The 15,091-nt window shown below is 46.1% G+C and overlaps 1 protein-coding gene across 4 annotated transcripts in view; it reads right to left on the bottom strand.

Annotated features, from left to right (window-relative positions):
- The window catches only part of SH3D19 (SH3 domain containing 19), a 238,035-nt gene that overhangs the window by 124,934 nt on the left and 98,010 nt on the right, over positions 1-15,091 (bottom strand). For all 4 annotated transcript variants that reach the window (XR_010177471.1, XM_063920564.1, XM_063920565.1 and 1 more), the window contains exon 3: positions 3,976-4,016. Coding sequence is in view for 3 of the 4 variants with exons in the window: in XM_063920564.1 (XP_063776634.1) it covers positions 3,976-4,016 (41 nt within the window). In the remaining variant the exon portion in view is untranslated. The remainder of the gene's footprint in view (positions 1-3,975; positions 4,017-15,091) is intronic.

The raw sequence follows: 15,091 nt of genomic DNA, 5'->3' as shown, positions 1-15,091 counted from the left end.
TCATCATTCTACAAGCCCCGGCCTCTGCATGACGTCATGTAGGGGGAGGGGCAGAAAGAAGTACAGTAGCACAATGCAAGTTAGAAAAGTACAGTAAGATGCAGTAGAAGAAGGGATGAGGGAGAGTACAGAGAGGAATATGGATTAGTAATGAGAATAAAAGTGATGTGAAAAAAGAAAATGAGGCAGCAAAGAAAAGTATGTGATTGAGAGAAAATAAAGCAAGTAATAGGCTCTATGTCAGGGATTAGAAAGGAAAACATGTCAGTAAGATATTAAAAAGGAAGACAAAAAAAAGACAAAATAAATTAGACTAAAGTATAGAGACTAAAGAGGCTTCAAAGAGTGTAGAGAGTCAAGAAAAGGGGGAAGAGGTACCTGCGTGTTGTAATATAGAGGGACAGGGACTTGCGTGTTGTAATGTAGAGGGACAGGGACTTGCGTGTTGTACTATAGAGGGACAGGGACTTGCGTGTTGTACTATAGAGGGACAGGGACTTGCGTGTTGTAATATAGAGGGACAGGGACTTGCGTGTTGTAAAATATATAATACAGTAGAGGGATAGGGACTTGCGTGTGTTGTAATATAGAGGGACAGGGACTTGCGTGTTTTGTAATACAGAGGGACAGGGACTTGCGTGTTGTAATGTAGAGGGACAGGGACTTGCGTGTTGTACTATAGAGGGACAGGGATTTGCATGTGTTATAATATAGAGGGACAGGGACTTACGTGTTGTAATATAGAGGGACAGGGACTTGCGTGTTGTAATGTAGAGGGACAAGGACTTGCGTGTTGTACTATAGAGGGACAGGGACTTGCGTGTTGTACTATAGAGGGACAGGGACTTGCGTGTTGTAAAATATATAATACAATAGAGGGATAGGGACTTGCGTGTGTTCTAATATAGAGGGACAGGGACTTGCGTGTTTTGTAATACAGAGGGACAGGGACCTGTCTGCGGTATAATATAGTATGAGTATGTAGTATGAGAGCATGGAAAGATTTGGAGAAAGTAAGGGACGAAGAGTAAAGATAATGAGAATAATATAAATATGATAAAATAAAGGAGAGACTCTGTAATAAGTGAGTGGAACAAGAGTAAAGTGTAGGGCATAACAGAATAAACAAAGAAGAAAGAGGATAAAAGGTAAAAGGTGAGACAATGGGTTTTGGTATGATTTACCTTTGCCCGGGATGCTGAATGTCAGTATCCCGACATCGGCATCCGGAGCGGTAGAATGCTGGCAGGGGGTTGAGCGCAACAAAGCCCCTTTCGGGCTCACTATGCTCACCACGCTGCAGGCTCGGTGGCTCGCCACAGGTTCTATTCCCACTCTATTGGTGTTGTGGACTCCCATAGAGGGGAAATCACCTACCTCACTGGCATACCGATGGTGGTATGGTGCCCGTCGGGATCCCGGTGAGCGGTATGCTAACCACATACCAGAGAATGTAACAAAAATATAGTGTAGGAGCATAAGGAATCTAGAAAGACTAAGGGTTCAAATTCAGAATATGGGACCCCCTGGATTAGCATAACTACACTGCTTCAGTTCATTATTAAACTTGTTCAGAACATTAATAAGTGTACCCTCACGGGCTCACTTCGCTCGCCATGCTTCGGACAGGGTGGCTCGCTCCACTTTGCTTGCCACAGGTTACTGTTCCCATTAGATGTCAACGTGGATAGTGAAACTAATAGGCCAGGGGACCCATGTTCTGAACTTGAGCCAGACTAAGCAATGACAACTGATTAGGACAGTAAAATACTGTATATAGTGAGAATAGATAAATGCCACCGAGCAGGTGTGGTTCATTAGGTCGACATGAGTTAGGTCGACATACATTGGGTCAACCACTTTTGGTCGACATGATCACTAGGTCGACATGGTCATTAGGTTGACATGTGCTAGGTCGACATGAAAAAAGGTTGACATGAGTTTTTTTTAAAGTTTTTTTTGGTGTAGTATTCTTCGAAAAGTGACGGGGAACCCCAATTAGTGCACCATAACCACTCACCATGCTTCGGGCAAGGTGCCTCGCTGTGCTTGGCACAGGTTACCGTTCCCAATTGTAGTCCACGTGGATCACTAAGTATGAAAAAGGTCAAAAACTAAAAAAAAATTGTGAAAAACTCATGTTGACCTTTTTCCATGTCGACCTAATGCATGTTGACCAGACGTGGTCGACCCAATGTTTGTTGACCCAACTCATGTCGACCTAATGACCGCCATCCCCACCGAGCGAGGTCACATCATTTTCCGTCCATATATTAAGTCAATATCCTTAAAAAAGATAACAGCTTATGTTTGTGCATGTGTGCTATGTGTGACCCAATAAAAATGTATTACAAAAAAAACCAAAAAAACAGTATATCCAAAAGGCTACCATGTACACCATGGAAGGGCTATGTAGTAGAATTAGCATGAAGTCACAGGCCCAACTGCAGCAAAAGATGCAAGGACGGCTACGTCAGGCTCTATGAAGAGTGAGTTTCCCACTCCTCTCAACATGCCCCGCCTCCATTAGGGCTGCTTCCAGAAATTTCCTGGGCTGATTTTCCATCCCAATCCGCCCCTACCACCGGGATCCCGAACAAGAGTTGGCTGCAGACAGGTAAGCCGCGGGGGGTTTATGGAGAGGTTTAGGCTGCATGGGGCTAGGTTTAGGCACCCCTCGGGAGGGTTAGGGTTAGCCTGCGGGGAAGGGTGGGTTAGTTTTAGGTGTCACCTGGGAGTGTTAGGGTTAAGCTGTGGAAAGGGAGGGTTATGGAGGCATTGAGGGAAGGCAAGTAAACTTACTGTACCTAGCCCCTGCCTGAATTTTCACCATCTGGACCACCGGCATATCATACACAAAGGGAGTTACTAACATGATGGAGGGTAAATAGTGAGATAGTGGCTAACGATGGATGAGTTTATAATAGAAGATTGCAGTTAATGACCATTGAGGATGGGGTGGTTAATAAGGATGGGAGGGGGGTTAATGATGACTGAGGATAGGGCTGCTTATGCGTATACTGGTGAAGGGAGATGACAGGGGCAAGGTATATACAGAAATGAAGGGTAAATGGTGGATATGAGGAGCAGAGTACAATGAGAAGATGGATAAAGGAGTACGCAATGATCCTGTGCCTTTGGATGAATGGGACGGAGGAGTGAGAGGGAGCAAAGAAACTGCGGAGGATGGAGGTGTAGACAGAAGGGTTACTATGTAGACTACAGGTGATGTAATGTCTGTAAGAGGATATGCATACCATAAAAATGTTTTAAAGTTTGAGTGACTCCTAAAATGTTATCCTGTTGTCTAGTTACTATAATCTTGTGGACAGTGGACAATTAAAAGCTCTTTTCATTTTGAGGAGGGAATAAAAAACTTTTTTTTATGTTTTATACACATAGGTGATAGAAAAAAAAATTAAAGTGGCTTTGGTGGAGAAGATTCTCCCACAACATCCTGTGTAGTTCTCATTAATATGCGATATCTGATACAATCATCTGCGCTATCCGTTTATCTTCGTTCACAACGCCTATTGACTTACCTGACTTTTGAATTAAATTATGCAAGTTTGCTCTGTACAGTATCATATAAATATATACACTACTGCGAGACCAGCAAAGCCCCACAGACCAAAATACCATAGCTTTTATAGGATACACAAGCTGTGGAGGGACACAAAACATAATACTAGAGAACCTATTATTATCCTTTATTTATATGGCGCCACAAGGGATCCGCAGCGCCCATTACACATTACATAATCAAATGAGCAAACAAGAAAACAGCACTTACAGTTCAAGATATTATAGGACAGGTATAGAAACCCCGGGGTTAGGTGCCATCAGAGGAAGCATGGAGTATAAGTGTAAGTAAGAGAAGGAAAGGCACATGAGGAGAGAATGCCCTGCTCTTGCAATCTTACAATCTAAAACCTACATTCAAATATCCTAATATACAAAATAAATAGAACTTACTTCTTTTAATAACGGCTCTTATTGATGACAGGGGTCCTTGTCTGTAAAACAGGAGTATTATTGGTTAATTGGCATGCAAGAAAAATCGTGGAACTACAACAAAACCTGGCTTGCATGTTTTCTATCACTACAAAAAGAAAAAGAAAGAACAGTTCCAATATCAAAAGCCAATTTACTTTGTTCTTGCCAGTTCTGTAAAATAATCTCATGATCCCACCCTTTCCAACCCTCTGTAATCAAAACCAGAGACATGATAGAGCGGCTGTTCCATAGAAGTACAATGTACTTGTCTTTGTTCTGTTATTAAAAGGAGAAAAAAGAAAAAGGCAACAAATACACAAAAATGTCAAGATGCATAAACATCCCTTGTATTTCCCCTTCCTACTAAACTGCCATACTGTGCGAACTTCAGACCCCCTCCCACAGCAAAGCAATGAGAGGCTGCTGTGCTGTGTCTGTTTATCTACAAGTGTACTTCAGTCCAATCCTCCAGATGACGGTTCCCATGAGATTCAGGCAGAAAACACACACATCATCAACTAAACTTAAGAGCAGTGATAAACAAAATCTGTGTAATATACACAACTGATCCTAGGATACCAAAATACATACAATTTTCAAACAATTGGGAAAGACTTATATAGCTGTACTTTAATATTATGTATAGCAACAATGCCACAAGATTTTTAGCAACTCTGAAGTTTAAGTATAAAGTATACGGGCGATACATCTCAGCAAACAAAAAAAAGTTATAAGGGCAGCAGGGATGGTGTGCGTTTCCCCCTGGTACTCCAGTTTGTTCCCACAATTTAAAAATACTGTATACTTACTGTATACTGGTAGGTTACTTGGCTCCTGACAAAAATGACCCTGGTGTGTACTGTATGTGTGTGCATATGGTAGGGAATATGGTATCCGGTCTTTAGGTCGACAACACTAAAGTCGACACTCAGGTCGACCACTATTGGTCGACATGGCTAAGGTCGACATGAGTTTTTCAAAAATGTTTTCAGAAAATGACATTTTTAAAAAATTTCACGCCGACCTTTTTCCATGTTGATCTGATGACCGTGTCAACATATTTCATGTGTCGACCAATAGTGGTCGACATAATGACTGTCTACCCAACGATCCACACCCGGGAATATAGATAGTAAGCTACAATGGAGCAGGGACTGATGTGAATAGCTAAATATTCTCTGTAAAGCGCTGCGGAATATTACATATATGTATATATATATATATATATATATATTATATATATTATATAAAAGCTGCACTGCTACATCTGCTAATTGCAATTGTAAATACTGGTTTTGGCATACAAACATGATTTGTTTCATACTTTGTGCAATATGTCCTGAATTTCTGTTGAACATCACAGATAAAAAAAAACTCACATTGACAGTTTGAATAAACTTTTAGGAGAAACATTTTGAAAAAGGGAAAATGTCCAAAAATTACACATTTTAGAGTTTAGAAATCAATTTCGCAGCTATATCTAGATTAAACAAAAAAAGCACCCTACTGAGATAATGGGGCATTCTGCAAAAGCCTGATAAAGCTAGAATAGGATCTTCGCATTCCACACATGTTATCAATTACGTTTTGTCAGCATGTGTGCATCATTCATGATACAAGACCAACCACACCCGTCACTCCGGGCCCTAAGAAGAACACAAGTGCTATGCCTTCAGACTTCGGAGAGGCGAGTATTAAGGAAATGGGTGCAGGATGTGTGGTGAGGGCCCACTGGACTCAGGGACCTGTGTGCATTACACACATTGCACCCATTATAAACATGCCAGTGCCTAACTATGCTATAATATTGATAATATATAAATGGGGTCAAACAAATGGTAGTTTAGGACAATACTGGAAAGCTCTAATAATTATTGATATTTTGTAAAATAAGAATTTACTTACCGATAATTCTATTTCTCGTAGTCCGTAGTGGATGCTGGGAACTCCGTAAGGACCATGGGGAATAGCGGCTCCGCAGGAGACTGGGCACAAAAGTAAAGCTTTAGGACTACCTGGTGTGCACTGGCTCCTCCCCCTATGACCCTCCTCCAAGCCTCAGTTAGGATACTGTGCCCGGACGAGCGTACACAATAAGGAAGGATTTTGAATCCCGGGTAAGACTCATACCAGCCACACCAATCACACCGTATAACCTGTGATCTGAACCCAGTTAACAGCATGATAACAGAGGAGCCTCTGGAAAGATGGCTCACAACAATAATAACCCGATTTTTGTAACAATAACTATGTACAAGTATTGCAGACAATCCGCACTTGGGATGGGCGCCCAGCATCCACTACGGACTACGAGAAATAGAATTATCGGTAAGTAAATTCTTATTTTCTCTGACGTCCTAGTGGATGCTGGGAACTCCGTAAAGGACCATGGGGATTATACCAAAGCTCCCAAACGGGCGGGAGAGTGCGGATGACTCTGCAGCACCGAATGAGAGAACTCCAGGTCCTCCTCAGCCAGGGTATCAAATTTGTAGAATTTAGCAAACGTGTTTGCCCCTGACCAAGTAGCTGCTCGGCAAAGTTGTAAAGCCGAGATCCCTCGGGCAGCCGCCCAAGATGAGCCCACCTTCCTTGTGGAATGGGCTTTCACAGATTTTGGCTGTGGCAGGCCTGCCACAGAATGTGCAAGCTGAATTGTACTACAAATCCAACGAGCAATAGTCTGCTTAGAAGCAGGAGCACCCAGCTTGGTGGGTGCATACAGGATAAACAGCGAGTCAGTCTTTCTGACTCCAGCCGTCCTGGAAATATAAACTTTTAGGGCCCTGACTACGTCCAGCAACTTGGAATCCTCCAAGTCCCTAGTAGCCGCAGGCACCACAATAGGTTGGTTCAAGTGAAAAGCTGAGACCACCTTTGGGAGAAACGGAGGACGAGTCCTCAATTCTGCCCTATCCATATGGAAAATCAGATAAGGGCTTTTACAAGACAAAGCCGCCAATTCTGAAACCCGCCTGGCCGACGCCAGGGCCAACAGCATGACCACTTTCCACGTGAGATATTTTAAATCCACTGTCTTAAGTGGTTCGAACCAATGTGATTTCAGGAATGCCAAAACCACATTGAGATCCCAAGGTGCCACTGGGGGCACAAAAGGAGGCTGAATATGCAGTACTCCTTTGACAAAAGTCTGAACTTCAGGCAGTGAAGCCAGTTCTTTTTGGAAGAAAATCGACAAAGCCGAAATCTGGACCTTTATGGACCCCAATTTGAGGCCCAACGTCACCCCTGCTTGCAGGAAGTGCAGGAATCGACCAAGGTGAAATTCCTCCGTCGGGGCCTTCATGGCCTCACACCAAGCAACATATTTTCGCCAAATGCGGTGATAATGTCTTGCGGTGACATCCTTCCTGGCTTTGATCAGGGTAGGGATGACTTCCTCCGGAATACCCTTTTCCTTCAGGATCCGGTGTTCAACCGCCATACCGTCAAACGCAGCCGCGGTAAGTCTTGGAACAGACAGGGTCCCTGCTGCAGCAGGTCTTGTCTGAGCGGCAGAGGCCAAGGGTCCTCTGTAAGCATCTCTTGAAGTTCCGGGTACCAAGCTCTTCTTGGCCAATCCGGAACCACGAGTATGGTTTTCACTCCTCGCCTTCTTATTATTCTCAGTACCTTGGGTATGAGAGGTAGAGGAGGAAACACATAAACCGACTGGTACACCCATGGTGTCACTAGAGCGTCTACCGCTATCGCCTGAGGGTCTCTTGACCGGGCGCAATATCTTTTCAACTTCTTGTTGAGGCGGGACGCCATCATGTCTACCTGTGGTTTTTCCCACCGGTTGACCAGCATTTGGAAGACTTCTGGATGAAGTCCCCATTCTCCCGGGTGGAGGTCGTGCCTGCTGAGGAAGTCTGCTTCCCAGTTGTCCACTCCCGGAATGAACACTGCCGTCAGTGCTAACACATGATTCTCTGCCCATCTGAGAATCCTTGTGGCTTCTGCCATCGCCATCCTGCTTCTCGTGCCGCCCTGTCTGTTTACATGGGCGACCGCCGTGATGTTGTCTGACTGGATCAGTACCGGCTGGTTTTGAAGCAGGGGTCTTGCCTGGCTTAGGGCATTGTAAATGGCCCTTAGCTCCAGGATATTTATGTGGAGAGAAATCTCCTGATTTGACCACAGTCCTTGGAAATTTCTTCCCTTTGTGACTGCCCCCCAGCCCCGAAGGCTGGCATCCGTGGTCACCAGGACCCAGTCCTGTATTCCGAATCTGCGGCCCTCTAGTAGATGAGCCCTCTGCAGCCACCACAGCAGCGACACCCTGGTTCTGGCCGATAGGGTTATTCGCTGTTGCATCTGGAGATGGGACCCGGACCATTTGTCCAACAGGTCCCACTGGAACGTCCTTGCGTGGAACCTTCCGAATGGAATTGCTTCGTACGAAGCTACCATTTTTCCCAGGACTCGTGTGCATTGATGTACCGACACTTTTCCTGGTTTTAGGATGTCTCTGACCAGAGATGACAATTCCTCTGCTTTTTCCAGTGGAAGAAACACTCTTTTCTGGTCTGTGTCCAGAATCATTCCCAGGAACAGAAGACGTGTCGTCGGGACCAGCTGTGACTTTGGAATATTGAGAATCCAGCCGTGCTGTTGTAGCACTTCCTGAGAAAGTGCCACCCCCACTATCAACTGTTCTTTGGACCTCGCCTTTATCAGGAGATCGTCCAAGTACGGGAAAATTAAAACTCCCTTCTTGCGAAGGAGTATCATCATTTCGGCCATTACCTTGGTAAAGACCCTCGGTGCCGTGGATAACCCAAACGGCAGCGTCTGGAACTGATAGTGACAGTCCTGTACCACAAATCTGAGGTACTCCTGGTGCGGAGGGTAAATGGGGACATGCAGGTACGCATCCTTGATGTCCAGGGAGACCATGTAATCCCCGTCGTCCAGGCTCGCAATAACCGCCCTGAGCGATTCCATCTGGAACTTGAACCTTTTGATATAAGTGTTCAAGGCTTTTAAATTTAAGATGGGTCTCACCGAACCGTCCGGTTTCGGTACCACAAACATTGTGGAGTAGTAACCCTTTCCTTGCTGAAGGAGGGGTACCTTGACAATCACTTTCTGTGAATACAGTTTTTGAATAGCCACCAACACTGCCTCCCTGGCAGAGGGAGTTGCCGGCAAGGCAGATTTTAGGAAACGGCGGGGGGGGGGGGGGGGGAGACGTCTCGAATTCCAGCCTGTACCCCTGAGATACTACTTGAAGGACCCAGGGATCCACTTGTGAAAGAGCCCACTGTGTGCTGAAAAACCTGAGACGTGCCCCCGCCGTTCACGATTCCGCCTGAGCAGCCCCAGCGTCATGCTGTGGACTTACCGGACGCAGGGGAGGACTTCTGCTCTTGGGAACTAGCTGTGTGCTGCAGCTTTTTCCCCCTTCCTCTGCCCCTCGGCAGAAAGGATGAGCCTCTAGCCCGCTTAGTTTTCTGGGGCCGAAAGGACTGTACCTGATAATACGGTGCTTTCTTTTGCTGTGGGGTAGCCTGTGGCAAAAAAGTCGATTTCCCAGCAGTAGCTGTGGAAACGAGGTCTGAAAGACCTTCCCCAAAAAGTTCCACCCCTTTATAGGGTAAAACTTCCATGTGCCGCTTGGAGTCGGCATCACCTGACCATTGCCTAGTCCATAACCCCCGTCTGGCGGCAATGGACATAGCGCTTATTTTTGATGCCAGCCGGCAAATATCCCTCTGTGCATCACGCATGTATAAGACCGCGTCTTTTATATGGTCAATCGTTAGCAAAATATTGTCCCTATCCATGGTATCAATGTTTTCCGACAGGGAGTCTGACCACGCAGCTGCAGCACTGCACATCCAAGCTGATGCAATAGCGGGTCTCAATATAATGCCAGTGTGTGTGTATATAGCTTTTAGGGTACTTTCCTGCTTTCTATCAGCAGGTTCTTTTAGGGCGGCCGTATCCGGAGACGGTAGTGGCACCTTCTTTGATAAGCGTGTCAGCGCTTTATCTACCCTAGGGGGTGTTTCCCAGCGTGACCTATCCTCTGGCGGGAAAGGGTACGCAGCCATTAACCGTTTAGAAATGATAAATTTCTCATCTGGGGAAGTCCACGCTTCCTCACACAACTCATTTAATTCGTCAGATGCAGGAAAAAATAAGAATTTACTTACCGATAATTCTATTTCTCGGAGTCCGTAGTGGATGCTGGGGTTCCTGAAAGGACCATGGGGAATAGCGGCTGCGCAGGAGACAGGGCACAAAAAAGTAAAGCTTTAGGATCAGGTGGTGTGCACTGGCTCCTCCCCCTATGACCCTCCTCCAAGCCAGTTAGGTACTGTGCCCGGACGAGCGTACACAATAAGGGAGGAATTTTGAATCCCGGGTAAGACTCATACCAGCCACACCAATCACACCGTACAACTTGTGATCTAAACCCAGTTAACAGTATGATAACAGCGGAGCCTCTGAAAAGATGGCTCACAACAATAATAACCCGATTTTTGTAACTATGTACAAGTATTGCAGATAATCCGCACTTGGGATGGGCGCCCAGCATCCACTACGGACTCCGAGAAATAGAATTATCGGTAAGTAAATTCTTATTTTCTCTATCGTCCTAGTGGATGCTGGGGTTCCTGAAAGGACCATGGGGATTATACCAAAGCTCCCAAACGGGCGGGAGAGTGCGGATGACTCTGCAGCACCGAATGAGAGAACTCCAGGTCCTCTTTTGCCAGGATATCAAATTTGTAGAAATTTACAAACGTGTTCTCCCCTGACCACGTAGCTGCTCGGCAGAGTTGTAATGCCGAGACCTCTCGGGCAGCCGCCCAAGATGAGCCCACCTTCCTTGTGGAATGGGCCTTAACCGATTTAGACTGTGGCAGGCCTGCCTCAGAATGTGCAAGTTGAATTGTGTTACAAATCCAACGAGCAATCGACTGCTTAGAAGCAGGCGCACCCAACTTGTTGGGTGCATACAGTATAAACAGCGAGTCAGATTTTCTGACTCCAGCTGTCCTGGAACATATTTTCAGGGCCCTGACAACTTCTAGCAACTTGGAGTCCTCCAAGTCCCTAGTAGGTGCAAGGCACCACAATAAGCTGGTTCAGGTGAAACACTGACACCACCTTAGGGAGAGAACTGGGGACGAGTCCGCAGCTCTGCCCTGTCCGAATGGACAAACAGATATGGGCTTTTTTTTTTTTTTTTGAGAAAAAACCACCAATTTGACACTCGCCTGGTCCAGGCCAGGGCCAAGAGCATGGTCACTTTTTATGTGAGATGCTTCAAATCCACATATTTGACTGGTTTTAAACCAATGTGATTTGAGGAATCCCAGAACTACGTTGAGATCCCACAGTGCCACTGGAGGCACAAAAAAGGGTTTTGTATATGCAATACTCCCTTGACAAACTTCTGGACTTCAGGAACTGAAGCCAATTCTTTCTGGAAGAAAATTTACAGGGCCGAATTTGAACCTTAATGGACCCCAATTTGAGGCCCATAGACACTCCTGTTTGCAGGAAATGCAGGAAACGACCGAGTTGAAATTTCTTTGTGGGGCCTTCCTGGCCTCACACCACGCAACATATTTTCGCCACACGTGGTGATAATGTTGTGCGGTCACCTCCTTTCTGGCTTTGACCAGGGTAGGAATGACCTCTTCCGGAATGCCTTTTTTCCCTTAGGATCCGGCTTTCCATCTCCATGCCGACAAACGCAGCTGCGGTAAGTCTTGGAACAGACATGGTACTTGCTGAAGCAAGTCCCTTCTTAGCGGCAGAGGCCATAAGACCTCTGTAAGCATCTCTTGAAGTTCCGGGTACCAAGTCCTCCTTGGCCAATCCGGAGCCATGAGTATAGTTCTTACTCCTCTACGTCTTATAATTCTCAGCACCTTAGGTATGAGAAGCAGAGGAGGGAACACATACACCGACTGGTACACCCACGGTGTTACCAGAACGTCCACATCTATTGCCTGAGGGTCTCTTGACCTGGCGCAATACCTGTCCCGTTTTTTGTTCAGACGGGACGCCATCATGTCCACCTTTGGTATTTCCCAACGGTTTACAATCATGTGGAAAAAACTTCTCAATGAAGTTTCCACTCTCCCGGGTGGAGGTCGTGCTGAGGAAGTCTGCTTCCCAGTTTCCATTCCCGGGATGAAAAACTGCTGACAGTGTTATCACATGATTTTCCGCCCAGCGAAAAGTCCTTGCAGTTTCTGCCATTGCCCTCCTGCTTCTTGTGTCGCCCTGTCTGTTTACGTGGGCGACTGCCGTGATGTTTTTCCCACTGGATCAATACCGGCTGACCTTGAAGCAGAGGTCTTGCTAAGCTTAGAGGATTATAAATTTACCCTTAGCTCCAGTATATTTATGTGGAGAAAAGTCTCCATACTTGATCACACTAACTGGAAATTTTTTCCTTGTGTGACTGCTCCCCAGCCTCTCAGGCTGGGCTCCGTGGTTACCAGCATCCAATCCTGAATGCCGAATCTGCGGCCCTCTAGAAGATGAGCACTCTATAACCACCACAGGAGAGACACCCTTGTCCTTGGATATTGGGTTATCCGCTGATGCATCTGAAGATGCGATCCGGACCATTTGTCCAGCAGATCCCACTGAAAAGTTCTTACGTGAAATCTGCCGAATGGAATTGCTTCGTAGGAAGCCACCATTTTTACCAGGACCCTTGTGCAATGATGCACTGTTTTTAGGAGGTTCCTGACTTGCTCGGATAACTCCCTGGCTTTCTCTTCCGGGAGAAACACCTTTTTCTGGACTGTGTCCAGAATCATCCCTAGGCACAGCAGACGTGTCGTCGGGATCAGCTGCGATTTTGGAATATTTAGAATCCACCCGTGCTGATTGTAGCAGTATCCGAGATAGTGCTACTCCGACCTCCAACTGTTCCCTGGACTATGCCCCTATCAGGAGATCGTCCAAGTAAGGGATAATTTAGACGCCTTTTCTTCGAAGAAGAATCATCAATTCGGCCATTACCTTGGTAAAGACCCCGGGGTGCCGTGGACAATCCAAACGGCAGCGTCTGAAACTGATAGTGACAGTTCTGCACCACGAACCTGAGGTACCCTTAGTGAGAAGGGCAAATTTGGGACATAGAGGTAAGCATCCCTGATGTCCCGGGACACTATATAGTCCCCTTCTTCCTGGTTCGTTATCACTGCTCTGAGTGACTTCATCTTAATTTGAACCTTTGTAAGTGTTCAAAAAAATTTTTTTAGAATAAGTCTCACCTAGCCTTCTGGCTTCAGTACCACAATATAGTGTGGAATAATACCCCTTTTCTGTAGTAGGAGGGGTAATTTAATTGTCACCTGCTGGGAATACAGCTTGTGAATTTTTTCCCATACTACCTCCTTGTCGGAGGGAGACTTGGTAAAGCAGACTTCAGGAGCCTGCGAAGGGGAAACGTCTCGACATTCCCATCTGTACCCCCGGGATACTACTTGTAGGATCCAGGGGTCCTGTACGGTCTCAGCGCCATGCTGAGAACTTGTCAGACGCGGTGAAACGCTTCTGTTCCTGGGAATAGGCTGCCTGCTGCAGTCTTCTTCCCTTTCCTCTATCCCTGGGCAGATATGATCTTATAGGGACGAGAGGACTGAGGCTGAAAAGACGGTGTCTTTTTCTGCAGAGATGTGACTTAGGGTAAAAAACGGTGGATTTTCCAGCAGTTGCCGTGACCACCAGGTCCGATGGACCGACCCCAAACAAGTCCTCTTCCTTTATACGGCCATACTGTGCCGTTTGGAATCTGCATCACCTGACCACTGTCGTGTCCATAACATCTTCTGGCAGTTATGGACATCGCGTTTATTCATGATGCCAGAGTGCAAATATCCCTCTGTGCATCTCGCATATATAGAAATGCTCTATAGTCAATAAAATACTGTCCCTGTCAAGGGTATCAATATTTTTAGTCAGGGAATCCGACCAAGCCACCCTAGCTCTGCACATCCAGGCTGAGGCGATCGCTGGCCGCAGTATAACACCAGTATGTGTGTATATACTTTTTATTATATTTTCCAGCCTTGTCAGCTGGTCCTTGAGGACGGCCCTATCTATAGACGGTACCGCCACTTGTTTTGATAAGCGTGTGAGCGCCTTATCCACCTTAAGGGGTGTTTCCCAACGCGCCCTAACTTCTGGCGGGAAAGGGTATACCGCCCATAATTTTCTATCGGGGGGAACCCACGCATCATCACACACTTTATTTAATTTATCTGATTCAGGAAAAACTATGGTAGTTTTTTCACATCCCACATAATACCCTCTTTTGTGGTACTTGTAGTATCAGAAATACGTAACACCTCCTTCATTGCCTTTAACGTGTGGCCCTAATAAGGAATACGTTTGTTTATTCACCGTCGACACTGGATTCAGTGTCCCTGTCTGTGTCTGTGTCGACCGACTAAAGTAAACGGGCGTTTTAAAACCCTTGACGGTGTTTTTGAGACGTCTGGACCGTACTAATTGTTTGTCGGCCGTCTCATGTCGTCAACCGACCTTGCAGCGTGTTGACATTATCACGTAATTTCCTAAATAAGCCATCCATTCCGGTGTCGACTCCCTAGAGAGTGACATCACCATTACAGGCAATTGCTCCGCCTCCTCACCAACATCGTCCTCCTACCTGTCGACACACACGTACCGACACACAGCACACACACAGGGAATGCTCTGATAGAGGACAGGACCCACTAGCCCTTTGGAGAGACAGAGGGAGAGTTTGCCAGCACACACCAAAAACGCTATAATTATATAGGGACAACCTTATATAAGTGTTTTCCCTTATAGCATCTTAATATATATATAAGCATATCGCCAAATTAGTGCCCCCCCTCTCTGTTTTAACCCTGTTTCTGTAGTGCAGTGCAGGGGAGAGCCTGGGAGCCTTCCCTCCAGCCTTTCTGTGAGGGAAAATGGCGCTGTGTGCTGAGGAGATAGGCCCCGCCCCTTTTTCGGCGGCCTCGTCTCCCGCTCTTAACGGATTCTGGCAGGGGTTAAATATCTCCATATAGCCTCCGGAGGCTATATGTGAGGTATTTTTAGCCAAAATAGGTATTCATTT

Source organism: Pseudophryne corroboree, chromosome 1 (genome assembly GCF_028390025.1).
Source record: "Pseudophryne corroboree isolate aPseCor3 chromosome 1, aPseCor3.hap2, whole genome shotgun sequence".
Taxonomy (NCBI): Eukaryota; Metazoa; Chordata; class Amphibia; order Anura; family Myobatrachidae; genus Pseudophryne; species Pseudophryne corroboree.
This window is presented reverse-complemented; position numbering and strand designations above follow the sequence as displayed.